This window comes from Gymnogyps californianus, chromosome 12, assembly GCF_018139145.2.
Source record: "Gymnogyps californianus isolate 813 chromosome 12, ASM1813914v2, whole genome shotgun sequence".
Lineage (NCBI taxonomy): Eukaryota > Metazoa > Chordata > Aves > Accipitriformes > Cathartidae > Gymnogyps > Gymnogyps californianus.
The window spans coordinates 14,964,719-14,991,744 of record NC_059482.1 but is presented as its reverse complement, the minus strand read 5'-3'; the positions used below and the strand labels follow the sequence as shown (position 1 = coordinate 14,991,744).

Below are 27,026 nucleotides of genomic sequence, written 5' to 3'. Positions count from 1 at the left end.
TGTGTTTAAATGCTTTTCTTGCAGTGGAGGTGTGAATATGGAGTCTTTGGACGGATATAGACAGACTTAGTCAGAATTGATTTAGTGCGAAGGAGAGTGTTATAAGGGTTTCTTTAATGTCCACAGAACTTTGAATCATTTGTAAAAGCTCTTTGCATCTGTTTTTTGAAGTTGTGATTCACTTTTTCTAAAAGCAGCTGACACTGATTCTTTTAATAATGCGTAATTACCTTAGTAATTTATTAGAATTGTCTCTGTCATGACCATCTCATTGAACACCTTAGTAATTTATTAGAATTGTCTCTGTCATGACCATCTCATTGAACACCTAAAGGCAGAGAGTGACAAAACAATTCTAATCATTTTATTACTTCAGAAGATAAATTTAAGATAATCAGCTTTCAAACAAACCTTTATTTTGTTTGGATATCAGACTCAGTTGTACTGGTTGTAGTCTTCTTGCCTGCCCCAGAAGGATATTGTTTTGAGCACTACCATAAGAGGGCTTTTTCCTTCTTATTTTGTTACTATTCTTTAGAACTTCAAATGAAGCGCTCATGAGAAAGGAGAATGAGAATTGTGCAAAGCCATGAGGGAGAGATGTGAGCAAGCTATATGTATGGTGAAATAAAAAGCATATAAAGCTTCATTAGGATGTGCTGTATTAAACAAAAGATGCCTTATACTTATTTGGACTTTAACTCAACAGTAGAGAAAAACTTCTTGGCTTTTATTGTACTATGTTGAGGACAAGTTTTTTTCTCACCTTTTTCAAGGGAACTGGGAAAACTGCACCAACAGAAGGTCTGTAATAATACAGGGACCACGGCTAGTTTAGAATGTGTATTCTCAAAAGAGAACAGTAGGTCCTCAAGGCATGAGGACTTTGTGGTATATGAAGTGTCTTGCTTTTATGTAGCATCAGGTTCAGAATTATGAAAGCTAGACTGTTCTCACTGGCTTAGCCTGCATAGTTAGCTTATTTCTATTTGCCAGAAAACAATTTATTTTTATTTAACGCAACTGTAATAAGTGATAATCAGCCTATCAGCACAAAAAAAAGTTGATTCAATTTTTGTTTTTAAATGAACAGAAGATTACACTGCAGCAGAACTACATAGCTGTTTAAAGTAAAAAAAAGATTTGGATCATATGCCCACCAAAAGCTGTTTTGCTCTTCATAACTACAACTTTATCTTGCTATATTACAAAACAGTTTTGAATTGAGTGATCACAGTACTTGTCATTTCCCCAGGTTCCATTTTTCTTTCAGAGCCCATGTTGGAAAGTACATTGTACAAGCGTGTGCAGTGAATCTAATAACCCTTGAACTTGGTTGCAAAAGCACTTTTCTGACACCTTTTTCTATGTTTTTAAAGGAATTTGAAGATTTGGATTGAGTATCTTTTGCCTATGTTTACTCATGCTAAGGAAATTATATGCATGTTTGCTTTAAAAGCATCTGTCTGATACATCTTGGTTTGGGAAGAAGTTCACTGTGTATGTAACTTTTCTTAAAGTGTGAAAGAATTTCATAATTCACTAGCAGTCTTTTCTTAAACAAAATCAATTTGGTAGTGGAGCGTTACATTCTGTCTTTTCTCTATTGTAGGGCCTGCTGCCTATTTGCCTATTCAGCCTAGTTACTTTATATATATATTTCTCTTGAATTACGGATAGATGTAGGTGATAAGTTAGTTATCAGACAGAATTGACTGAGTTCCTTTCCTCCCCCCCATCACAAAAGGTCTATGCCAATGTGCGATGATAATCCAGCTGGCTCAAATTGAAAGAGCTAAAACCTAATCGACCTGCTACAGCAATTTCTTAACTGTCAGAGCTGAAACTTCACAAACTCTAGTTGTCACCATTATGAATTAGCAGACAGCACAACATCTACATGTAGATGTGCAGTTCAGTGAGATGCTAGGACCTCAGGGTCAAGGAATCTCTCAGAGTAACCACTGAGACATGCATTCATTTTAAAACGTGTGCTTATGCTGCAGTACATGCATTTTGAACATATAACACTTTTTAATAACATTATGTTGTTCTTAATCTGATTCACGAGGTTTTTTTCTGCTTTCTTCCGCTCAAATTTACTGTTAGAATAGATTGAAAAGATTTGAGCTATGTTTTTTGCAAGTGTAAACACTGACAATCAATGTTAAAGCTTCAGCTGCAAGTAATTTTTCTCATACAATCTCTCTATATGAGGTGTGCTCCCAGTGGTCTGCATAATCTGTGTCTTTTGGGTTACTCTTGTGCTGGATTGGATTGCTAGCACTTTGCAGACGTGGGCAAAATGTTGGAAAGGGGGCTTTGTATCCATGGCTTTTCTTTGAAGTACAGTGAACAGGCAGTTGTAAGTAATGATTCTCACATGATTCCTAGATGGCATAAGACTGCTAATTTTGTCTTGACGTATTTTGACTTAAGTACAGATTTGCAGCTGATGAGTATGTGGGACTGTTCTTTTTCTAGCCTTTTCCACTGCCTATAAAACTTGATCTTTATTAACCATGCAGTTCTTTAGTATCACAGTCAAGCCAGAATCGTGAGTTGAGAACATGCTAGCTAACAGTTGAGTTTTTATTTGTATGTCAAACATGCTTTAAGTTGAGCAGTACTAGCAAAGGACATTTAGAGTCTAGAGTATGGTTAGCCACATCTAGTGCTACAAATTACATTGAAACTACAAGTAAGGATAACCTTGAGATTTCCAGCAATTTGGACTGAGATTGTTTAAAATCCATACAGTAACAGAAAGGTAGACTAGTAGACCCTAGGAGCTGAGTGAAGACTACAGAGGATCTCCAGAAATAGATTTCCTAGGTAGACCTAGGCTGAAGTACATTATTAAAGATGCGTTATGCAAGGTATTTTTTTTTAAATCTGAAGCTAGTGCAGCTTATTTCAGCTGGTCTGATGGGTTCATCCAGCCATTGTCACCAATGCATGTTTTGTCAACTGTGAATACCTAATTGCGCTAGAGCAAATGTGCTGATGATACTCCTTTTTAATTTCTGTCTTCCTCCTCCTTTGTGGAGGAATTTAAATTCAAGATTAGAGTTTAAAATTGAAGGATGTTTATTTAAATTGAGATTGAAACCAAGCATGAAGATAAGAAGGGTTAGCATTGTAGGTCCAAGGTAAGTTTGTTGGTAGTGAGATTGAGCTCTTCTGTGGCAACTGCTGGTGTTTTTTTGTGGGGTCTTCAAAATCCGTAGAGTTGTACCAAAGGTTTGTATTTCAGCAGGTGCTTCCAAGGTGGGAATCACATAAGGATTAAGAATAAATTATTTTCTTTCAAAACTGGAAAAGCTGCTGTATCAATTTGTTGGTCTCCCATGGTGCCTTTCAAAAAGGTTCAGAAATACAGGAAACATTGTATTTCTAGTTATTACAGATGAGGACAGTTTACAATGGCAATGGATAGTGAAACAGATTCTGCTTTAGCTTTGTGCTTAGGGCTGTTTTTTGGCAAGGTTTTTTTTCTTCTTGGGCTTTTTGAACAAAGGTTGATGCAAGATTTTCATTTAAATAAATTATTCTACAGTTTTAGCCAATATTCTAGGTGGGTTTGATCCTTATTATTTTTTATTTTTGTCAAAAATGATAACTGCTGCAGTTGATTTGTAAAATGTGTGTTGCCATTTTTGACAATCTCTGATTTTTCTTCAGAAAATTGCTTTTGATCAAATAACCTCAACAATAAAGGATGGATCTGTACATCGTAAGATGTGCATTAGAAATAAAAACTAGAGAAGAAATAAGAGATAATAGTATGATAGAGATGAAGAATGTTGGGCTTTCCTTCTTTTGATTGCTACTTTTCTGTAATACAGTATTTAACTAATTGTGGGTTTTCTTAAACTACTCTGTCACGACTCAGAAGATATTCTTGTTTCATTGATGTCCTATTTCCAGCTACATTCTCATTGTAGCTGGAAACAAACAAACAAAAATACGGTCCAGTATTCATAAGGTGGATATCTCTATCTGAAAACCTTTTGGAGGGTGGATACAGCAATAATTTGAGATCTGGGTGAGCCAGAATGGCCCCTCAGACTCCTCATCGTCAGGATTTTTCTTGACAAAATTTATTTTAAAAATAAAGTTTTTTCTTAAAACTATGCTATAAATTTCCAACAGATTTTTCTCTTCTCTTACAAATTTATTTTTTAACTATTGGATTCTTAAATATATGTTACACAGAATTGAAGAGAAATTGCAACTGAAAACATGAGCCTATAATAAAAGTTACATAAATGGACCTGTAGGTTCTGGTCAAAGCAATTGGGGAAACTGTGTCCTTCTAATATGAAATATATATAATATTATTTTCAGTTGCAGGGGCAAAGGTATGTTGTTTGATGCATATTTACCTTCTATTCATTCTTTGATTGTACTGAATTATTTTAATCAAATCTTACTCTTAAACTTGTAATTTATCTAGAACACTTGCATCTGTAAGGTGGTGGCTTCATATGTAATTATGTGAAAGTTCTGTCCTTCTTACTGCCCTGTAGTTTCATTATTCTTCAAAGCTACGTAGGTTGTTTTTGTCAATATACTGCAGTATTACTGAACATTAATTACCAAGACTATCAAACTGAGTTATCAGCATAACAAGATGAATGTTTGCAATTTAAGTAGAATCAAACATTTTATATTCTCCTCTGCTCCGTAGCATAATTTAAAATGAGAACATCCTTGTCCTTGTCCCTTTCTGACAAAGAGCAAGAAAAGAGTTAGTATTTGAAGGTTCTTTGTCCTCATGCGTTATTGAAAATCTACTGAAATTACTTCAGACTGAAACTTCTGTAGAAATATGATTAAAAGATTGGGGCTTAATTTAAATTTTATATTCACAAAACACATCTCTGCAACTTCATTCTGTTCTAGCAAACCCTTCAATATTTCCATAGTTTATAATTTGCAAATTAAACAGTTTCTCCCATTTTAAGTTTAGAAAAAGCCTGCAGTCTAAACAGTATTTTATTCTAGTTCATGTGAGCAAAAATTAAAGTGAGTAACATGTTTTAATTGTTGTTCTTGAATGATGCAGAAGGAAAACAGCTTCAAAAGTTGGTACTGATTTCAGACTGGTCAAATTCAATAGTTGCTATGTTAATTTCTCTATTCAGTGGTAATTTCCTTTCCCATCTCTTTGGATGCAAACTTACTGGATTTCTATCACCTAGGCTACTCAGCATCCTAAATTGCCTATCCTTGATAGCAGAGCTGCCGTGATGATTTGGGAGGGGTTTAGTGGTGAGGTAAAATAATTCGTGAGACAGATGGGATGTAGGAAGCCACTAAAGGTGACTGTTTGGCTTTATCACTTGGAGATATGTGGGGAAGTCTGATATTTTCATCGCTCCTCCTCCCCCTTATAACCCTACTTTCCATCTCCCAACTTCCTTATGTAATAAGGGAGGGACCTAGAAAACTAAACTATGCACAGATATAGATATATACACTAAAAGGAGGTTCAGCCTCATAGAAATATAATCTGGCAGGCTGAGAAAGCGTTTCTTATAGTACGGGTCAAGTATGACGGAACACTTAGGCTGTGGTCAGGAGTATATTGGGAAATGAATAAGGGATTCAGTGACTTCGGCAGATGATCTAGTTTTTGCATATTAACTAAGGAGATTTCATCAAGCAACTTTACGAAACCCACTTAAAATATTAATACCAAGCTCCTCATGGGCTAAGGAGCAATTTGAAAAGATGAATTTTTTTTATTGCAGTATGAGCTTTGATTTCATAGCCTGGAAAAGCAGATTCCCTGAAATTTTCCTGAGCTGGGGTATACATCTCTCTAGCAAGTCAAGTTTGGTTATAATCAGGACTTGCAGCAGTAGTCATTAATGCAGCAATTCTAGCTGCTGCTTTTTGGCTGCTTACGTTCAACTACTTCTCTGTTCTTCCTTCTCAGCCCATATGAGGTAACTTGTGGTGGCCTGTCTCTTAGTGGGAGGGCAGTGTATTTCTGAATATGCTAGGCAAGGCTGCAAGGTCAAAATGTGAACATAGGGATTTCTCCTGGAGTAGATAATGAGCAGTAAATTGATTCCCCCCCGCCCCCCTTATATGCTCTGTGTGTCAGAATTCTAGATGCAAATAGACATTCCTTGTTTAAACATTAAAAGGTCACTATTCTACTAAAGGTTTTGGAAATATGTGGATTAAAGGTGCTTTTGAAAACCTGTAAATTAGTCAGATTTGCCTAATTCTGTAAGTCTGGAATTTATTAACCATTGTGTTAGTCAACTTTCCAGTGTTGTTTTTATCTGATGTTATAGATTAAGATATTACATGTGAACTCATGACTGTTCTTACAGTCTTGCTGACAGCACAAGAGTTTATAACTAGTTCAGAAAATTAAATAAGTTTGTACAGTAGACTTGTGATGGTGGATTTATATTAAAGGCAATTTTCTTCCCAACTAAACACAAGGATTGAGTAAATTACTACGCACTTATTCTTCTAAATATATTACATTATCATCAGAAAGAAAATGTAAAACTTTCTCTATATTATGGGTCAAGATGAAAATACATTAACAAAGACAATCTTCAAACAAAAGACCCAAATTAGATTATTAGGTTAAGGATTTTGAATAGGTCTAGTTTATCTCATGTAATTTTTCACATTTAAAAAAAAGATAAATTATTCACAGCTGATTATCTCTCGCAAACAAGGTTTCTGATTTTGCAAATACAACGCTGACAGTCGTCTCTTCCTCTTTGACAGATGGGGATGGACAAAGTGAACATTTATTACCGGTCTGTGAAGATGCAACATGTCAAAAAAGTGCCATCTACTTAGCTAAGCGAGGATTGGATCAGGTATTGTGAGTTTGGAATTGCAAAGACAAAGGAAAATACTGTGCTTTATGAAATAATATGAAATAGGAAAATGATTTTTCAGGAAAGAAGAATGAAACCTCCTCACCTGTAATTATTGCATATAAGAGACTTTTATTTATTTACTTATTTATTACCTATCTAAAGAAATATGGGTTTGGTGGAAGAGGCTGCATACCTAGAATTCTATATAATGGATAATTCTACTCAAGAAAATTATGGAAGTTTCTGATGAGTCACTTTCTTGAATGCAAAACACTGCATTCTAAGCACCATAACTGCCCTAGCATGAGATGAAAAACAAGGTTTGTGTTAAGAGTTGGAAACAGATCTAATTAATTCAAATAAGCTTCTTCAGTTTAAGTTAGGGAGTTATTTTATAGTAAAATAAATAAATAAATATATATATATACACACACACATATATCAAGTTGAACCAGCCCACACCTCATACCCCTTATTTCTACTGTGTCTTTGATTGTTATTAATTAAGTAAATTTCCAAATGGTATATGAAGACTTGTTTAGGCTATGTATCTTCAGGACCGGGTTTCTATTAAACTATTTCAGCTTCGTTTGTTCACAATGCTACTTGTTTTGAGAGTCATGGTCATAATTCATGTAATAGATTACTATATATTAATTTATTTTAAAGTGTGTGCTAATCTTTTTTAAGTATTTACAGTGCCCTGCTTTATAATAAAGTTACAGCTTACAATAAATTAACCTAATGTTTGTTTGATGTCTTAATAAATGTTTTTACTAAATTCATATTTAGCAATGTGAACCTAAAGGCCAAGGTGACCTATAAAGTACTTGCTTATAGCCGACAGCAAAAACCCACTGTAGTGTACTTACAGAAATTTATAATGTATGCCATACATGTTTCTAACCAGGTTACGAATTACTAGTTATTCCTTTACTGACAAATCAAAAGTAGAGGGGTTTTTGTGTGAGTAGTACCCTCTCTGATCTATATTTCAAAATTTATATGTGAACATACTGTATGCTCAAGGAACAATACATACTTTGATAAGGTGCTTCTTGTTACAGTCTGCAGCCCAAGCTTATAGTGTAGATTTTCTCGTTTAAAGAATCAGAATTTCTAGACCACAGGCTATAGCATACTTTCCTACTAGTGAGACAATCACTCTGTATTGGAAAGGAAAGCAGGCAGTTACCAGTCAGTTAAGGAAGTATAACTAGGATGGAATATACCATCAGTGTAAGAAAGAGTAAGTAACTCTAAATTTGGTAATGTATCTCTTTCAGCCTTCTGATCTTGGTGTCTCTGTTCTTAGAAATGCATGTTTTCCTGTGCACACTGTGTTTGGTTGTTTGTGGGTTGGGTTTTTTTAACATTAATTCCCTGTGAACATAGAATAGACACAATGGATTATAGTGTTGCTGGATACACAGTGTTACAGTAGAGTTTGATTTACAGGTCATAGCCTTTGTATAAAGCAAGTGGATGCTCAATTCCTGATATTTGCATTGCTTTCTGGTCAAAGGGGAGAACACAGACTTTTGATAAGCATGTTACGCTGGTTATATTGCTGTAACGGGCTGCTTACATTTCACTGTTGAGTAGTTGGGGTGCTCTTATGTCAAAAAACAACTGCTCTTTAGCTCTAAATATAGTTCCTTACTCTTGGTAATATAAGAAGTAAAAGGCATTTGAGTTTTTCTGCTCAAGTAAATTTGAGACAAATATTCTCAATGAAAGTAATTTCACTGTGGAAAATCAACCACACGCAATTACCACGTGCCATTGGGAGATACAAAACTGTTACTTGAGAGTGGCAGATGACTGGGCAGTGTGCTAAAGAAAAGTTATATTATCTGTTGTTCATGGTACGTTTCTAGAAGGAAGTGATGCAGTAGTGGCAGAGGAAGGTGTGGGTCACTTTGCATAATATCACTGTTTTGCCTAAGTAGAGTCTTTTATTGTAACCTGCTCTGAAGCAACATTGCACGTAGACAGTTTTTCTGTTTCTTCATTATTCCATTTTTTTGATAGAGGTCAACTATTTAATTACAAATACATCAGATTTTTAACATACCACTTTTGATACTCATCAGTATATTTAATTTTTATACTTAATTTAGCAATTTCATTGTGTAGTTTCAATTTTAAAATAATTTCCAAGATAATGACATTTGCGTTAAAAAATTAGCAGCCAAATATTGTCACTTTATTTTAAAAAGTGAAGAATCCAACAGATTCTCATCCTGCTAGAAAAAAGTATTAAAAAGTATTAAGAATTACCTAGAAACTTTAAAGCCATTTTCCCTGCATATTTTTAGAATGACTTTTTAATTAAAAATGACAGTATCAAATGGCATGCAATAATGACTTGTTCTGGCCTAACCTTTTTAAAGAATTATATCTAGAATACTCTTTTCTTGTGCTCTTAGACTCATGTAGAGGTGATGGAGCTTTTTCTTCTAAAGCATTTTATCTTTTCCATTCTGAAACAGTGGAAAATACCACTATCTTCATTCATTTGTCTGCAGTTTTTCCCATAGGTCGCATGTTTCCTGCAGGTAGCAATCTAATCGAACATGTTACTTCCCATATTTATTTGGAATTGAAATGTTTTTATTTCACTGAATTTGGTCATTGTGAGATCAGATGACCCAGCTTCCAAGCTTTGACTAAATAAGTTAATCTTCATGAGAAATGATAAACGTAAACTTTGTGGCAACAGACTGGGATCAATTCCTTTTGTTTATTTAAACACTTTACAATTTGAGGGAAATAATACTGAGCCCTTGTGCTGCAGAATGTGTTTCAACAAGGGGATGGTATCCCTTGTGGAACAGGTAGGTAATTATAGGGAATCTATGGGAAACTGAGAGATTGCAAGTCTATTATTGAAAAAGTAGAAGATGCTATATATTCATTAACTCTGTTCAGTTTTTGCTGTAGGGTTTTGTGGGGTGTTTTTTAGTTAAGAGTGTAGCGAAGAATTCTGGTTTTGAGAATTTTTTTTTTTTTAAAGAAACTTACTGATCTTAGATCTGAAAGATCACAGATTTGATGACTGTCTTACAAAAAATATTTTGCCTATGGTAACTGGACCTGGTTCTGTCCTTCCTGCTTGCTTGTTGTGACATTTGTTAATGCCAAATGAAAAACAGTTAACACGGTTCCATGATAGTGTATGATGCATTGGGATGAAATGCATAACAATCAGAAATACACATCTGTAGAATTTGTGGTTCTAAAAATTATGCTGTGGAGAGGCACGCAATGGCATGTCAGGCTTTGGAGTTGTTCTGGTAAGATCTTGTTTGATGTCTGTCAGTGTACGGTGTATTTCTCATGATGTCTTTGGCATAGCTGGATGGCTACTGGAAATCCAGGCAGATCTAGAAGAATTATTTCAAGGATGCTCTTTCACCATAGGTTTTAATTTATTTAATGACTTAATCTTCATAAGTATTAGAAATAGATAAATTTCCTTCTTTTGGATGATAGAGCAAAAGTAAAGGCCAACAAAATACATATGTGTGACTTAAGGAGATACAGACCTACTAAAATTTTAAAAGAATGTGAATGTTTCCATAGCAACAGAAGAATTGCTGTCAGAGCTGAAGTAGAATCCCATACGCTGTTTCACATTGTGGCAGGTGTTAGGATACCTCAGACTTCTTTAAATTCACCTGCAATAGCTACAGACTAATCTGCTAGCTGATTTAGATCTCTCATCTAGATTCTGAAAATTAGACTGGGTTCTCCCTGAAAAATGTTTTAAAGTCCCTGGTACTGTTTATTATAGAAACTCTAGATATTATGATATTCTTAGAGATGACTAATCTTTCTTTTAATTTTGCCAAATATTCGGTATGATTTTTCATTTGTTTCCTGAGGCAAACAGTATTATTTCAGTCCCTTCATTTGAGAGTTTCTTTGTGGGCTTGATGATTCTTATAACCTTTCTCTGTACAACAGAAAGGTTATAGCTTTATTCCTCTTATAAATCTAGGAGCTCTGAAGTAGAACACAGCGGTGCATCCTACAGCAAACCACAGGTCTTTGGTGTCATTCTCTAGGCAAGAGAGGTACCTGACAGCATTGATTATCAGCTGCAGTTGGTCAGTGTTAGAAGTTTTTCCTCGTTGCTCTATAACAGTGTAAAGTGGGGGAGAGGATTGCAGGTGCTGTAATTTTCATAAATCTCAGATTCTACAAGATCCTTTCATCATTTCTAAGTTGCTCATCTTTCTCAAAGCAGCTATGGGGCTGTGAGCTACATTCCAGCATCGAAAATATGACTTTTACTGCTTTGGTTACTTTTTTCTGTGTCGCTAAATGAATGTTGGCGATTGTTGTCTTCTGGGCTTTGAACACCATAAGTTAATGGTGTAATGTATAGGTAATTTACTTAGTTTATTTTTATGCAATAGTGGCTGCTCAACTGCGTACGGAATTCAGGTGGCCTTCTTATGCACTGAAAACCTAATGCATCCTGAAATCACGGGATTTATGTTTTATGTGCAGCTGAGCTACAATGTACGTGTAGAGGGGGAGCTGCCAGGGAAAAGGACTTCTGTTGCTGTGGCCAGTTCTTTCAGGCCACTCTTGATACTCATCTTTCTATAGGATGGGATAGTGTTTGTCATAGAAAGGAGGAGAAACCCTGGCATTTCCAGAAAAGGTATTGGCCAAGAATGGGCTACCAATTTCCAAATGCTTTCTGACTCACAGCTGGCTCCCTGCCTGTGTTAGGTGGCCTGAAGTAGGCAGCTGGCTGGATGGGCTTTTTGTGCTTCGTAGGTTTCTGGCCATAGTTTAAAAATGTGTTAATTCCAGTTTTGGTTCAAAGACCTGCTAACAGACTTTAGAGCAAAAGTAGTGCCTTTCCTAATGCATAGAAGAATGTGGACTCTGAAATAAATGAGCCCTTTTTGAGTTAAGTGGGGTGAGTGCAACTAGTTTTAAACTTTTCTTGAGTACCCGAGATCTCTTTCAAAATGAAAAAGATGCCATTTTCACAGGGCAGTAAAGCATTCTCTCTTCTACTTGTTGAAAAACAAATATTTGAAGAGTTTGAAAACAAATTTTCAAGCATTTAAGATATTTTTCTTATTTTAGCCTACAAAATCATTAATTGAAGGAGTAAAAATATCTATATAAATGTTTTAACTAATTATATTAGTGGTGCTATGTAATGGAATTTAACAGAAAGGGAAGAAGTAAATCTTTGATTTCTCTGACTGAATTTTATGTGTTCATTTAAATTTTCTTTTAGATACACTCATTCCATTTTTCAATCTGTTTTTTCATCTGAGCTAGGTAACAGAAATCATATGATCAGAAAACCGCAAAAAAATAACTTTGTGTGTCCTCATACCCACCTTTTTCTATCTTAGAGTGAAAGGGAAAATAATTCGGTTTAGTCTTCTTCCTGTTAAAATAGTAACAGCAAACATGAAGCTTAAAGTAATTGTCTGGATTATCAAATACAAAAGTAGTAGGAGATTTATGTTATTGACAAACATATTTTCATTTTTTTGCCTTCTGTACTGAAATTCATGTCCTGAGGCACATGAACAATTAATCTTGCATTACATTACACAATACTGCCATTCATAATAGAAATATACAGAATGAGTTTCACGAAAAGTGTGGATTACTCTGAATTTAAACTGTCAGAGTGAGTTATGTATAGTGCTAGAATGTGCTCTGGTTACACATCGAACAAGACTGATGTTTTTGAAATGTGCTACAACTGGTGTTATAAAAAGTCCCACAACTGGTTCAGTGGGATGGATGAATCTTACTCTGTAGTGTGCACAGTGATGATGCTTAGTAGCAATAGGTGGTGTTTCTGTTTTGCTCACCTATTGTTCTATGTCTCTGCATTTCATTGTAGACCTTATGATTGTAAATTTGCTTTCTATGAACCACTCTGAGTAGAGTAAAAATGGAATACAAATTCAGATTTGTGCCTAAAAATTCATTTTTAATTTTGTTTCTTTAAAATAGTGTTACCATACATGGGAACACTTAAAAAGCCTATAGTGGATATAATTAGATTTCATTGCAATGATTGTATGAATGATACCGTTTAAAGTAAAAACTATATTTCATGGTTCTGATTTCAATCAGTGTCTTTCAAAATCACGGTATTTTGCAATAATATTGTTTCATCTGTCTTCTGCATGACAAATAAGTGCTAAGAAATCTAACCCTTTGAAAAACTTCTCTCAGGTTAAGAGTCTTTTACTTATTTTCTGTTTCTTAGATTTTTCCAAACCTTCAGCAGCTAACAGTAACTAAATAGGCATGCATATGTTGGGCGGGGGGTGGGGGGCGAGGCTCAAAGTATGTTTAATTTCAGCTTTGAGTTTTCATCAAGAGTGTTGTAGACCATCATTGCAGTTCAAATGTTATCACTTACACAAGCAGAAATGCACTAAGTATATGCAGTGTCTGGTAGAACTGTTCCAGGCTTCTAAGCCATCTGTGATATCCAAACAAAGTTGACCTTAGTGCATTTTTTTAATAATTTGGGGGGCTTCTCTAATATGCGTGTGGTTGTATGTGTAATCTCAAGGGACCAGTCCAAGTGTCGCACGCAGTTGCCATGTGGCAGGAATGTTGTTGATTACTGGATTGTGTTAGTGAGGGAGTCTCTCCACAGCAGGAAATGATGCTGTCAGGGATCTCATTCTGGTTCCTGAAATAGCTAAATTAAGGCTTGGATGAGAGACATTTAAGATGCTGTTAAGTGCTTTTGATGTTGGTGATAGTGATCCTTTAAGATGGCACCCTTCTGTCCTTTTTCTGAAGGCATTGTCAGTTAGTTGACATATAAAATTACTTCTGGCTTTAAAAATGGCACTGAATTTTATTGTAGCATTGAAATCTTAACCCTGGTACTTCAGCTTCATACCAACTTGTGAAATTACTTTGATTTTAATTAAGATAAATTCCTGTTTAGCACCTCTGCAGCACTTTGTGGAAAGTAAGTGCAGATACATTCTATTTCTTGTCCTGGAGAAATTATACTTTGCATTTCTTTTGTACTTTCAATTTGATACTGTAATCTTAATTTCTTATCAAACAGTTCAGTATCTGGTGCTGCTGGGGAGATAGGAGGGAATTGAAGCTCTTGAACTTCTAAATATCCATGAATAATAGAATCATTCAAGCTGAAATGAACCTTAGGAGATCCAGCCTCCTGCTTTAAGCAGGGGCAACACTGAATCCAGATCATGTTGTTTACAGCTTTGTCCAGTCAAACTTTGAAAACCCCCAAGGAGAAAGATTTCTGCAACTTCTCAGGGCCTCTTTCCTACTTTAATTTGTTTGTTTATCTCTAGTTAGAACCTCCCTTGTGTCAGTTTGTGACCATTGTCTCTTGTTCTTCTGCTGTGTATCTCAGTAGAGAGCCTGGCTCCATCTTCTCAGTTATCTCCTTGCAGGTATTGGAAGGCTGCTATTAGGTCCCCCCTAAATCTTCTGGTCTCCAGGCTGAACAAGCCCTGTGCCCTCAGCCTGTGCTTTGAGTAAATATTCAACACCTGACCATCTTGGTGACCCTTCTCTAAACATACTCAATATTCTCAAATCTTTCTTGAACCGTGGGGCACAAAACTGGACACAGAATCCAGATGCAGACTAACAAGTGCTGAATAAAGAGAGAGGATCACTCGCCTCAATCAGCAGAAGCATAGGCAGCAGTTACAGTGCAGTATGCAGTTTTGCTGTCATAGCTGCCACGCTCGGCTTTAGCTTACTGTTCACCAGGACCCACGCATCTTTTTTAGGAGAGCTGCTACCCAGCTGGTCAGCCTCAAGCCTGTACCGTTGCAGGGGTTTACTCCCCTGTGCAGGACTTTCTTTGCTGATTGATTGTTATGAGGTCCCTGTTTGCCCGTTGTTGCCTTTCTAGGTCCCCTCTGAATGGTCATCCTGTCCTGAAGCATATTTATAGTATACCCCAATTTGGTGTTGTCCACAAATTTAATGAGGGTGCATCCCTCCTCCAGCTTTAATGCTGCCTATTGCTTGCAATTCCAAGAAAAACAACGGGACTCAGGATCTCAAGGCCCTGATGGTTTGGGCTTACCTACACTTAAGGACTAGTACAGATTCCAGGCAAGCCTGAATTTCAGTGAAGTTGTTCCTGAATATCTCCATACACTGGACACATTCCAAAACACAGGTCCTTTATTCTTACAACCTTATCTGTTTTCTACTGTTCTGGAACAATTTAGTGCATAGAAAAGACTTCAAATTAATTTTTTCATTTGGTGACAGAGTTAGGAAATAATCCTTATTTCCTCTTTTGGAAATTTGTAAATGGTTAAGAATCCTGATGCAGTGAAGAAATGTCAGCTGTTTTAAATAGAATTAGGTTGTTTAAATAAATAAAATGGATTTCGTTACCTAGCTGTTCTTATTTTGTTTTATTTTACAGTGGATTCCAGTCTTGCAAGACTTCAGAAATAAAGATGCACTCTGGGGCTTTGTACCGTATCAAAATGGCAAATCTTCAATGGAAATTTCATTTCCAATTACACTTCATATTGGAGATTACAATATGGATGGCTACCCAGATGCTCTTGCTATACTAAAGAACACATCTGGAAGGTAGAGTATATGTAAACCTAGAAATAAAGACTATCAAATGCATGTTCAATCATCAGTCATACAAATTACTAATTTTAGTGCATCTTGTTCATTTTATCAAGTGAACAAGACTTTTGATCTCTGCTGTTTCCCTTTTCAAAAGGTATGCATTTACGTGGTATACTCAGAATGCATAATTGTGTAGGCTCAAACTGTGACTCTTGGTGGGGAATTGCACCGGGGAGTGAGGCATGAAGGGCCATTTTAGGCGTTCCTCTCAGATCACAGGAGCTGATTATCTCTCCCTTTCCTTTCCCAAATCATCTTCTGTAAAATCCTGACTTCAGCTTTCAGTATTGGCTAGTAACGACAGGCTGCTGGGAGTTGGGGAACCTGTTCCGTGCTGTCACATGGAGTGAACAGTGATTGGTGACTCTGCTGAAAAATGCAATAGTGTTTTGCCCCTTTTGAGAACCAGGAATTTTAGATACACCTAATAACTTACCAGTGATTTTATATTGTTCCAATTTAACTGAAATAAACTCCCCCCCACCCTCTTAAAAAAAAAAAAAAAAAGCTTCTAACCTTTCCTATTAAATTTGTTAGTGTAATCTTTCTGCTCCTTTTTTTTTTTTTCCTTCATTACTTGCTTTCCCAATACTTTGTATTGCTACCATCTGGTGTTAGGTGGGAGAGGGCACGTAGTGATGCTTACAGGGAGACTGTTGTACATTGAGGAGTTACTGATCCACATAACAGTTGACCTGAGTAGGTGCACACTTGTGCTGTTCTGCACATACCGCTTGGCTGCAGGATAAACTTAGCCAGCTAATCGTAACGGAGAAGCCTGTAGGCAGCTCTCACTTGGCACCTGGTGATGATACCACTGGCGTGTCCTTGTCTTTACCTTGAAGTGAAGCAGCATGTTTTCATGTGAACATCCTTTTGCTTGACAGTAGAAGTGATGAATAGACTTGTTTACTTCTAAGAAAAACTTAAAAGAGCTCTAGAGACCATAATGCCAGTGAACCTCACTACAGACAGGATATGCGCAGCATGCCATGCCCCGACTAGAGGTCTGTCTGATGCTGCACAGCTTGGGTTTTCCCGCATCTGAAGAGATGTAAGATTATCTGTGCTATCCCCTTTTTCTTCTTCATGTCATCGCTTGTAAAAGGTATTTTAATCAATACCTTATAGAGTCTCAACGTCTTCCTTACTGGGATCTATGACAAACACTTGCACTAGTGCATTACAAGGCAAAATAAGTCTTCTCTTACAGGTGTATTTATTATCTTCCTCTATATGGTATTTTGGATGAGCTTGGGTGCAGGTTCATGGTTTGAATTAATACTGAGTAAGGAAAAGAACTGAGGAGCTCACTTTGGTGCTTAAAAAAGTATATAGACAGAATTTACATGCTGAAGTCAAAGAAGTCAATTCAGATCCTCTAGTGGTTGCCTAAACATGAGTCACCCACTGACATTTTTGTGTTAGAGTTCTTCAGATACTGACACATACCTAAAAATGACCCAGTTTGAAGAGTTACGTGCTTGTATTCAGCCTACGTGACGTGATTCAGAGACAAGGCAGTGAGCAGCTGAGCTCTGTCTCTGTACCTCTGAGCCTTAAAATAACTAGCACAGCAGCTGTGTATATTCAGATATGGCAGAGGAGAAGGAGGTGATGCTGTTACTACCCAGAACTTGCACAGGCAAAGTTAAAGCACTCGGCCCTGAATGTCAGGTTTTTTACTCCATAGCCTTGCTTAGTTGGGTGTTTGCATCTTCTGCTCAGCGGTCATTGAATAGACTGTAAACAGTCTAGAGAGAGCAGACTAGAACCAAAGTCTTTCCTTTTTCATAGAAATATCACGACATCTAAGCTGTAAAGTTGTTCTTGTCTTTGTGTTTACTTAAGCCCACAAATCTTGTGTTTTGAGCTGTACTATAGGCTATTTTCTAGTGTATATCCTGATAGCTAGTACACTTCAGAAGGACTTCATGAAGATTTATGGAGTTCAGATGTTTATTTGAAGTTACTTTATCTTTCAAGATTCTTAGGAGCCTCTCTCCTCTGGCTGGTGTATAATTATGGCAATGTAATATTATGTAAAAGATTTAAATAGTTTGTAAATGGTTACTCCTATAAAAGCCCAGGAAGCTGCCTATGTCTCGTTGCAATAAATTACTGTGATACACTTTTATCTTTATTCTCCTTGCTTCTGAAATTGTTTGTTTATTCAGTTGGGTGCGTCTTAAAGTTATTTTGAAATATGACTTCAAAGTTGAGTGACACAGTAAGGCATAAGGACTGAAGGTACTGGCAGATGATTTGACACGTTATTAAAAGGGAAGTTCAGAGAGCTGAGGAAGTCTGGCAAAAAAAGAGTAAGTAAACTGAAAATTAAGAAATACATTGCTTGTTAACACTGTATATTTCCAGTATTTGCAGAAAAGTAATGGAAACAGACTCTTTGTACTTTAGGATGGGAATGAAAGTCACGTTTTTTGCACCCACTATGAAACGTCACTTTGAGAGTAATATTAATTCATTGTTTCTGAGAGACTTAAGCAAACAGTTCCTTTTAAAATGTGTAACTGGGTCACAGAGGGGAGAGAATTAAAACAGTACGGGAATTAAATTAAAAGCTCTTCTTAAATTAGAGCAAATTAAAATGAAAACCTTATTTAATTGATTTAAAACACTTCTGGATCAAGCTGTTTATTTCTTTCTCTGAAGCCTTTCATGCTACATTTACAGATCTAATTTCAGTGATTGATTACTGTGATTAAATGATAAAAGCATTTTTGTAGACTCTTGACCTCAATCTGTGCTATAGTCTAGGAAGCCTAGCTTCTAGTTGCTGTCTGTAACTTAAAGAAATTAAAGGAGGCAGAAACCATTTTATTCATCTGAAAATATACTGATACGTGATAATGGAAGAATCTGATTAAAATCAATTATATGCTTTCATCACAATTCAGGAAAGCACTTTCAGATCAAATCCTTAAAAATACCTACAAAACACTGAAATAAAGACATGATAGTTAGGAATAATATTGGTTTACTGTCCTTCCAGGTGAGTAAGTCAGGAAAATGATTAATAGCTTCAAGTATTCTCAGAACTGCTGTAAGACTACACTGTTTCATCTCCTGCCATATCCTTTTGATTTCAAATAACAGTGTGTAAATATTCTGACGCATGGAGACATTCCATAACAGCAACAACAACAAAAAAAAAGGAATCTCACTTGTGGTTGCAAGTGTGGTGGGGGTTTGAACCCAGAGACTCAATAAATTCCAGCAGGTGAAGATGCTAAATCTACAGTCGATTCCTACATATTTATATGTCCATTATGAATTCTTTTAACTTCTGACTTGAGTCCAAACCTGCACATTAGAATTCCAGTCCACAGATTTTTCTTCAGGCTAGATAGATACATGAATTTTTCTTCCCTCTAGTTATGACTCTATTAGAAATTGTAAGTATATAGAATAATAATAGGTAAAGGGATTTTATCAGTAGTTATTAATTGGTTCATCTCTACTTCCTATCTTATCTAAATGTATTCATTTTTTCACATGCTGGTTTTAAATTGACTCTGGTAACATTGAAAGTGTAAGTACTCCATGTGAGTCTATAAACACCTATATTTCTCCCACCTAATTACATGAAACAAATTTTGTTTAACCACTTGTTTCCAAATTAGATGCTAATAATTGGCATCTTGCGTTGCAAACATGTAATCTAAGGAAGCATTTTTTTCAATTATGCTTTTATTCAAAGGGAATGTTTTTCACTGGTAAAGTAATGGTAAAGTTGGAAATACAGTATCTCTGTCTGACATTGGTGATAAATGACAGTAAAGACTGAAACTTGAAGATAACGACTGAATATGGACAGTTGAATGAAAAACTTCTAGTATAATACACTTCTAGAAAGTTTTCCAGGTATTCCTGCTCAGTTTTAAATTAATGTATTAATCTTTTATGTGGGTATACTTGAAAGGACTCTTATTTGACCAAATTATCTCTTCCTAAATCATTGTTAGTTGTCACTTGTCAGAAGTAAGGTTGGATAGAGAACTTCTTTTAAATGTAGGATTGATGAGCACCTTGTAAATTGAGCAAATTAAAAAAAGAGGCAAATTCAATTATTCTGAATGTCTAGAGAAAGTTATTAGTCATTTAGATGTCCCTAACTGTAAATGAACTAGCCTAAAATTGACAGAATGACAGATGTATGAAATTAAGCAGTAAATATTTAATTCTAATTGCAAAGAAATGTGTTAAAATAAAACTGAGATAAGTCTTCAGTCTTTCTTTGGTGTTAAGCCTTGCTTATAGTTATTCAGCCTTACTAAATTTAGCTTTGCTGCATAGATGTCTTCGGTCAGAAGGTTCCAAACTGTAGACAACTCTATACTTTATTGAGCATCATTCATAAGCTGTTTGGGATAAAGTTATGCAGATAGTACACAATTTAGCTGCCACTGTGTATACATTGGTCTATATACCTAAATATTAAAAATGCTGTAAATAGCATGTTAAGGGTGATATGCTAGTCTTAGGTCAGAGTTCTTTTGCTCTGCTTCTTCTCAGTATTTAAGCTGACTTGTTCGATATTGACTGTTACACAATTGCGTAGCACTTTAGCATTGATTTTAAGGTTTTACCGTTGTAGCAGTGTCTGTCTTTAGGTGTTTTCCCATAGGCTTTCAGGGACATTGTTTTGTCATTTTAAGGATGCTGATGATTTTCGTTGTTACAGGGAGATTTTTTTCTGATGGTGTTAATCTTCAAAATTTGGTTCAAAGTAATAGGAAGGTCATAAACTTGCTCTTGGTAATTGTAGTATGTGGTAGAAATAAAACATGGAGGTAGATCCTTGTGTATTAAAGCCCTAAACATAAGGACTCAACTGGCAGCTCATAGGCCAAATCCAGATGTTAGGAGTTCTTCCAAGAAAGAATTGAACAGCTGAGGAGGCAGCAAACAGCTCATTTCTCTTCCCTCTGCAAACAGTAAGGCACTGCAACTGTCCCTGTTGCTGCAGCCTTTCAAAAGAATGGCCCCCACAATAAGATTTCCTCCTCCCATGCTGGGATGTAGCACATGGGAACTCCCATATCAGCACAGCCCTGGGAGTGGACTGGGACTGAGAAGGATCAAGACAGACATGATGTGGCTAACAATTGCTAAGACATTTTATATATATACACATATATATACACGTGTATAGTTTCTGGTTTCCATTAGTGTTCATCATGATGTAATCAAAACCTAAAATAATTTATTAATGTTTTATTTCAGTGTTTATTTTTGGTTTATATTTTGTTTTGTTTATATCTTGTATTGAGTCAAGTGGGAATCACTTGACTGTGCATGAAAAAATTAAATTTGTACACAAAGACAACTAGTTATAATATGTGCAGCCTTCAGTGGAACTCGGAACGTAGCTCACCTTGAAAACTAGATGGAAGTTTAAAGCACTAAGGCTGTTTATATACACAGAAGTAAGGAAGGCTGCAAGTACATTGCGCCTTTCCCCCCCCATATTTTTGGGGCAAACCTGAAGACTGTCCCCCACAAGCAAATGAGGGCTTTTTGGTTTTTCCTCCATTCATAAGTTGCTGTGCGAGTGCATTCGTTTGCTTTTTAGAGGTAGTTATTTTGAAACTGTTTCTAGGTGTTGTAGACAATTCCTACATACTAATGATAAAATCCTTACCTAGTATATTATCAAGAGATAATGGGCTAAAAATACATGAGGAAGAGGAAAGTCATGTTCACTCAATTTCAGTCAAAAAAGGAGGAACTACGTACACATAATTAAATGTATCAGAAATTAATATTTTCAGCAGAAACTACTAATATTTCAAGAGTACATTTTAGTTGGCTAATGCTGTTCAAATACTAATGGCAGGATATATCATTCAAAATTTTGGCCAGAAATGTGAGGAAAGTAAAGAATCAAACTGAATCATTTTGGAGTTAAATGTGAGTTTGTAACTTAGTTCATTACTATAAATACTATCCATTTTTTAAAAAGGAAAAACCAAGATGGTGTAGAAGACACCTGAGTGATATTCTCAAGTTAAAGCATTTGTTTAGAAGCTATGCATCTAATAAGTTATTAACTCTTCTTATTGTGCTTTTCAAAGATGCTTTTAGAGGAAATAAGAGAATTTTAATGGTGGTATAGAAGTCAAAATAATTTGAAGACATCAATAAAATAAATGCCAAGGAATTGCCTTGAAAATTGACAGGAAAGAAGGCTCAGCTTTAATTATAAAGCTAATAATAGCTAGCTTGTAAATAGGAAAAAAAACCTCTGTATGCTTCCAGTGAAGTGATGCGTTTCTGTAAATTCCACTTTAAAAAAGCCCCAAAACTTAAAAGAAGTTTAATATTGCAGTTCACATTTAAACCTTGTTTTATCCCATCTTTCTCACCAATAGTAATAGTTTTCATTAGCTTTAGAATTTCATTATTTTTGTTTCTTACCCTGCAAGTTCTTAATATTTTTTTTTTATGGTAAGCAACAACACTGACTCTTTAAAAAATCAAAATAAAAAAAAAAATCAGATTTCAACTTCATATGACTCACAGTAGTGAATCTAAACCTATGTGTATGTACTTGTAAGTATAGTTAACATTTGCTGTAGCTTAACATTTATATGTAACAACTTTGAGTTGTCAATTTCACTAGGCAAGCTTGTATTTGTGTTTCAAAAGGGACTGTATGGATATAAATCAGTAGTAGTATGAAATTAAATTTCCTGCTGCCTATTAAGGTAAACATTAGTAGACTTTCAGCTATATTCTGATTAGGGATTCTCCAGACCTCTGCTGCTCTCCCACAAGGGATGCTACATCTATGAAATTTCTGCCCCCCCCCCCGCCCCAAGACAGCTCTCCTATAGTGCACTTCTCAGCTGTCAGCATCTGTTTAGGGCTTGGGATTGGTTTTTTTCTTCCTGTTGTTTGTCTTGTGTTTCTCTTGTTGATACAGAAGGGTGAAGGAGAGTGGCATTTCCCTGCTCAATGCCACTTTGATTAGTATCTTCCTTTTTTCTCACAGTGCAGTTGGTGTTATGTTATTTTTGTCCAGTTTGTGATGTTTTGAAAGTCATTAAATGCACACTACCAAGGAAAGGAAGTAAAAAAGGTTCCTGTAGTAAATAAACTTCTTGTGTCTATCCATTCACAAGGCTTATAGGTTAGACTCGAATGATACTCTGTACGTAGAGTGTAATGCAAGCTTGACTCTTTTGTCTGTTAAATAATTATCATCTAAGAATTTCTGGCAATTTAAAACATGTGAATTGAAAGAAAGCATCTTTGTAAAACTTCCTCCAAATTAAAAAAAAAAAAAAATTGTATGTCAAGAAGATGAAAAAGAGAAATTGAAACAATTTGCTTAGCTCAGGTTGTCACCTTACCTTATAGTTGGTTAATCTGATATGATACTTATGTAATACATGAAATGAATGTAAGCACTTAACAGTTTCAAGTTATGATTATGAGTTCTCAGATACAGATAATACAATGTCTTAAATATTGCAGATCACCTCATTTTATTTTGGCTGGACATTAATTCAATATATTCATGCTTCTAACTGAAATAGTAAAGAGTGGGTTGTTCATATTAAGCTTCAATCAAATGCAGGCATATAGCAGAAAAATAAAGGCCTAATTTGTGCATTTTTCACAGAAGCTCAGGAAATGTGATTATAAAGTTTTGAGAGAAGTGTTTAAATATCCCATTTTACTTTTGACACATCTTAAAGAGAACGAAATCCTACATTTTTCCCATTGCAGGTTGTGAAATATTAACTTGGCAACAGGCAAGGAAACTGATTTATTTTGGTGTCAGAAATGTTTTTTCTCGGGGTAAATGTTTTGCCCTTCTCTAACTCTTTCTGAAATGGAAGGAGCAGATATATGAATGTTGTGGGATATGATTCTTACGAGTAGCAAATTGTCTGAAATATACCATAGAAACAAAGAAAAATAAAAACTTTCCTAAGGAGAAATGCTGTGTGTGTGTGACTGCATCCTGGAGGCACTGGATGCCGTTAAGACACAGAAAAACAGCTTGCTGTTACCCTCTGAAACAGCACTGTGTTCAAGGTCATAATGAAGAAGTGGGTCTGGTTATTGTCTGTTATTGTCCTGGGCTCTGACATGCTTAGCTAGCTTTACAGAACATTGTCTGCTCCATCTCCTGGCTCTGCCCCCAGAAAGAGAGGAGGAGACTTCATCTGTTCGCATTGCCAAGGCAGTGATGGATTCTAGTGGGCTCCCAGGATACAGACCTGCCAAAGAATCAGACTCCCAGTTGGTAAACTCTGAAGGTTTTCGCAGTTCCAGTGGGAGTGGCAATGCTACAGCATCAGAGACAGCGTATAATGCTATTAGTCATCAGCATGCACATATGAACCTTGTGTCTCCCACTGACCAATGGGCATGTATTATATAAACTCTGTAGAAGGGAGATTTTGCTGTACTAGACCTGGTATTCTGGTTGGTTGGTTTGTTTCTTGTTTCAGTATTACAGCCTATCTTTCTGTCTGTATTTGTTATATGTCAGCAAATGTCCAATTTGGTTTGTCTTGTCCTATTTTTACTGTGCTAGTAGGTTGGGGTTTGTGTTTTATATTTTGCTTTGAAACCATGGAAAGCATAGCAATAGAGATTTGGTTTAATCTTAAATTTGTTTAAAACACCATGCAATGCGTAAGAAAATTTATTAATGGAGCTGGGGTGGGAAGAGATTGTCATAAAATAATGAAAAAGCACTGACACTTTCTAAGTAGTGTTTAAACTGAAGGACCGTGGAGGGATTAAGGAAAATGGCAGATAAGTGCACTTGTACTTGTTTCAGAATAAAGTAAGAATATGTTCAGTCTGTTGCGTGGATGGTTAATGAAATTATTCCTGCTGATTTGGGCCCATTTATTTAGTGTATTCATTGGTTTAAGTCAGGCATGACATAATGGTTGTAATTCTGTCTGTAAAGTTAACATAAATGCTTATGGATTTTAAAGTATCCAGTGGCTGCTAGCTTTGTTTTTATTATATGTAACTTCAGCAGACTTAAATTATTTAATTACCATATTTTTGTAATGTCTATTATTTAGACTGTTTATAGCAAATAAGCTGGTTTTTTATGTATGTATGTATGTTTTACAGCAATCAACAAGCATTTTTACTAGAAAATGTCCCATGCAATAATGTAAGCTGCAAGAGTGTACGTCGCATGTTTAAAGTTTTTTGGGAGCTCTCGGATCTAAATCAAATCAAGGATGCAGTGGTAGCAACCTTCTTTGACATATACGAAGATGTAAGTTCAACTCTTTACTACAGCAAACAGCATCTCTCTTTCTGTGTTGCCATATCTGTCTGTGTGCAGTTGGCAGGCTGCTTTGTAGAAGTGTTGGCTTTAGAGCACATGACAGGCAGTGCCTTCAGCCTAGGAAATTCACCCTTGAGATGCTCCCTGGAAGGTGAGCAGATAGCAGCCCATCACTGCCTAAAAGTTTGCTGACCCTCCATATGCTCCATTTGAGCTGCCCTCTTCAGTGGCAAGAAAGAAGCCATGAACCCCATGCGTTGTCCTGGTTAGCTGTGGATGGAGCACTCTGTCCTAAATTGCCATAGGTTAATAAGATTTGAAAGATACTAAAATTAGTAGCGAAGGTGTAAACTTTGCTGCACAGTATTTTTTTTCTTTATATCTCTAGCGGAATTTGTTTGCTAAATTTAGATGTTATGTAGAGTAAATCAGCGTTCTAACATAAACTTCCCCCCCCCAGGGAATCTTGGATATCATTGTGCTAAGCAAAGGCTACTCCAACAAGGACTTCGCTATCCATACGTTAAAAAATAACTTTGAAGCAGATGCCTATTTTGTTAAAGTTATTGGTAAGTTATCACTGTATAATCAAGTCAAAATGGAACATTGAGAAGAATGTGAATATTTGAGCCTCTGTATATGATAGCATTGTGGTAATGCTCTATGTATGATAATTCTAGAAAAGAAAAAACAGCGTGGAAAATATTAGGGATTGCAGAAATCTCTTGTTGCAGAATCTGAACTTGGATAAGTTGGGTTTTTTTCATTTCAAAGGGTTTTTTCTTGTTTCTATTTTAGTGTGCTTATTAAAATTCAAAGTAATTCTGCCCACTATTTTCAACGCTAGCTGTTTTTAATATCAATGTTGACCACAATGACCTTTAAATAAGTGTTCATCATCTTTTGAGTGTGTATTTTTTTTTTTTTTACAAGAATGCATGTCTTATTTCACTCGTTAACTAGAGGCAGGCTAAATCCTTCCGTTCATCCTGGACCTTTCCTTCTGCATCCTAGCAAAATTCTAAAGACAGATACTAGGTCTCTAAAAACTCATTTCTCAGCTGGCTTCTGAAGGAAAAACAAGAATTATCAAGTGTCTAAAAATATGATCTGCAGGGAAAAAGCACATGGAACCAAGTTATTCAGCCTAAAAGAGAAATGTTAGGAAGATCCATGTCTTCAATCCATAATGATGCGTAACAATGGGGGAAGAGTGTTCTGTGTGTCCATGCAGGATACAACATAAAGTAACAGACTACGAAGAGTAAATAGTAAGAATAATTTCCTAAACGACGGCTTGTGAAGTACTAACATAAATTCCTGGAGAAACTGCAGAGTTACCAACGTTAGAGGTCCTGACAACTAGATTAAGAAACTTTGTAGTATATTTAATTGTTTTTGAGGGAAAGGGTTGGACTAGCTGAACTTACGAGGCCCCTTCTGTGAATCTTTTGTACAATACCTTCATTTATCTCCTCACATAACATAATGTTGTCAATATAAAAATGGCATTAGATCTACACATATCTATTGTTCAACTTAGATTTTTTTTTTTTTTAATGTGTGACGCTATTTAAAATTTGGAGGAAGATTAGCTCATAAATCACTAATGTGAGAAAAAATATAATTATGCTCACACGTAGAAATATGTATGCCATAGTGAGACAGAAAGGAACCAGAAGAAATTACAGGAATATTGACTTGAAGGAACGTGCTTGCTTTGTCCACAATGACTGCCTTTTTATCTTGCCTATTTTCGGAAACCTAGGCAAGAAACAATAGCCAAGTGCACTTATTTTCGTCTGTGCCTTGAGTGGTTGCAGTATTTTCTTTCCAGCAGGGACTTCTGTCTTTTTTGCTGTACCTCTGTCATATCAAGCCTACTTTACCGGAGTTCTTTTCTATATCATCTGGAAATGATGCAGAATCTGGTGCAAAATGGGCTGGTTTCATTTCAGTGACGACTGGCACAGTGTATATTTTGCTTATGCTGTGTGATCTGTTCTGAGAGCCAGTTTGTTTCCATGTGTGAGTCAGTTTGGTGTTTTCAGCCTAAAAGCACCACATGGCACAAAACACATCTTACTGTAAAAGCGTGGAATGGCAATGAACATGGCAAGGGTGTGTGAATTAATTAGAGACTTGGTTTAAAAGGCTAGAGTTAGATTATGATATTTGTAATTGAGAGTAATTAGGTT

General features: G+C 35.9%; 1 protein-coding gene across 2 annotated transcripts in view; it reads left to right on the top strand.

The window, feature by feature from the left end:
- ITFG1 (integrin alpha FG-GAP repeat containing 1) overlaps positions 1-27,026 on the top strand; it is an 87,691-nt gene that overhangs the window by 33,856 nt on the left and 26,809 nt on the right. For both annotated transcript variants that reach the window (XM_050904054.1, XM_050904053.1), the window contains 4 exons: positions 6,766-6,860; positions 15,313-15,485; positions 24,666-24,816; positions 25,289-25,397. In XM_050904054.1, the coding sequence (XP_050760011.1) occupies positions 6,766-6,860; positions 15,313-15,485; positions 24,666-24,816; positions 25,289-25,397 (528 nt within the window). The remainder of the gene's footprint in view (positions 1-6,765; positions 6,861-15,312; positions 15,486-24,665; positions 24,817-25,288; positions 25,398-27,026) is intronic.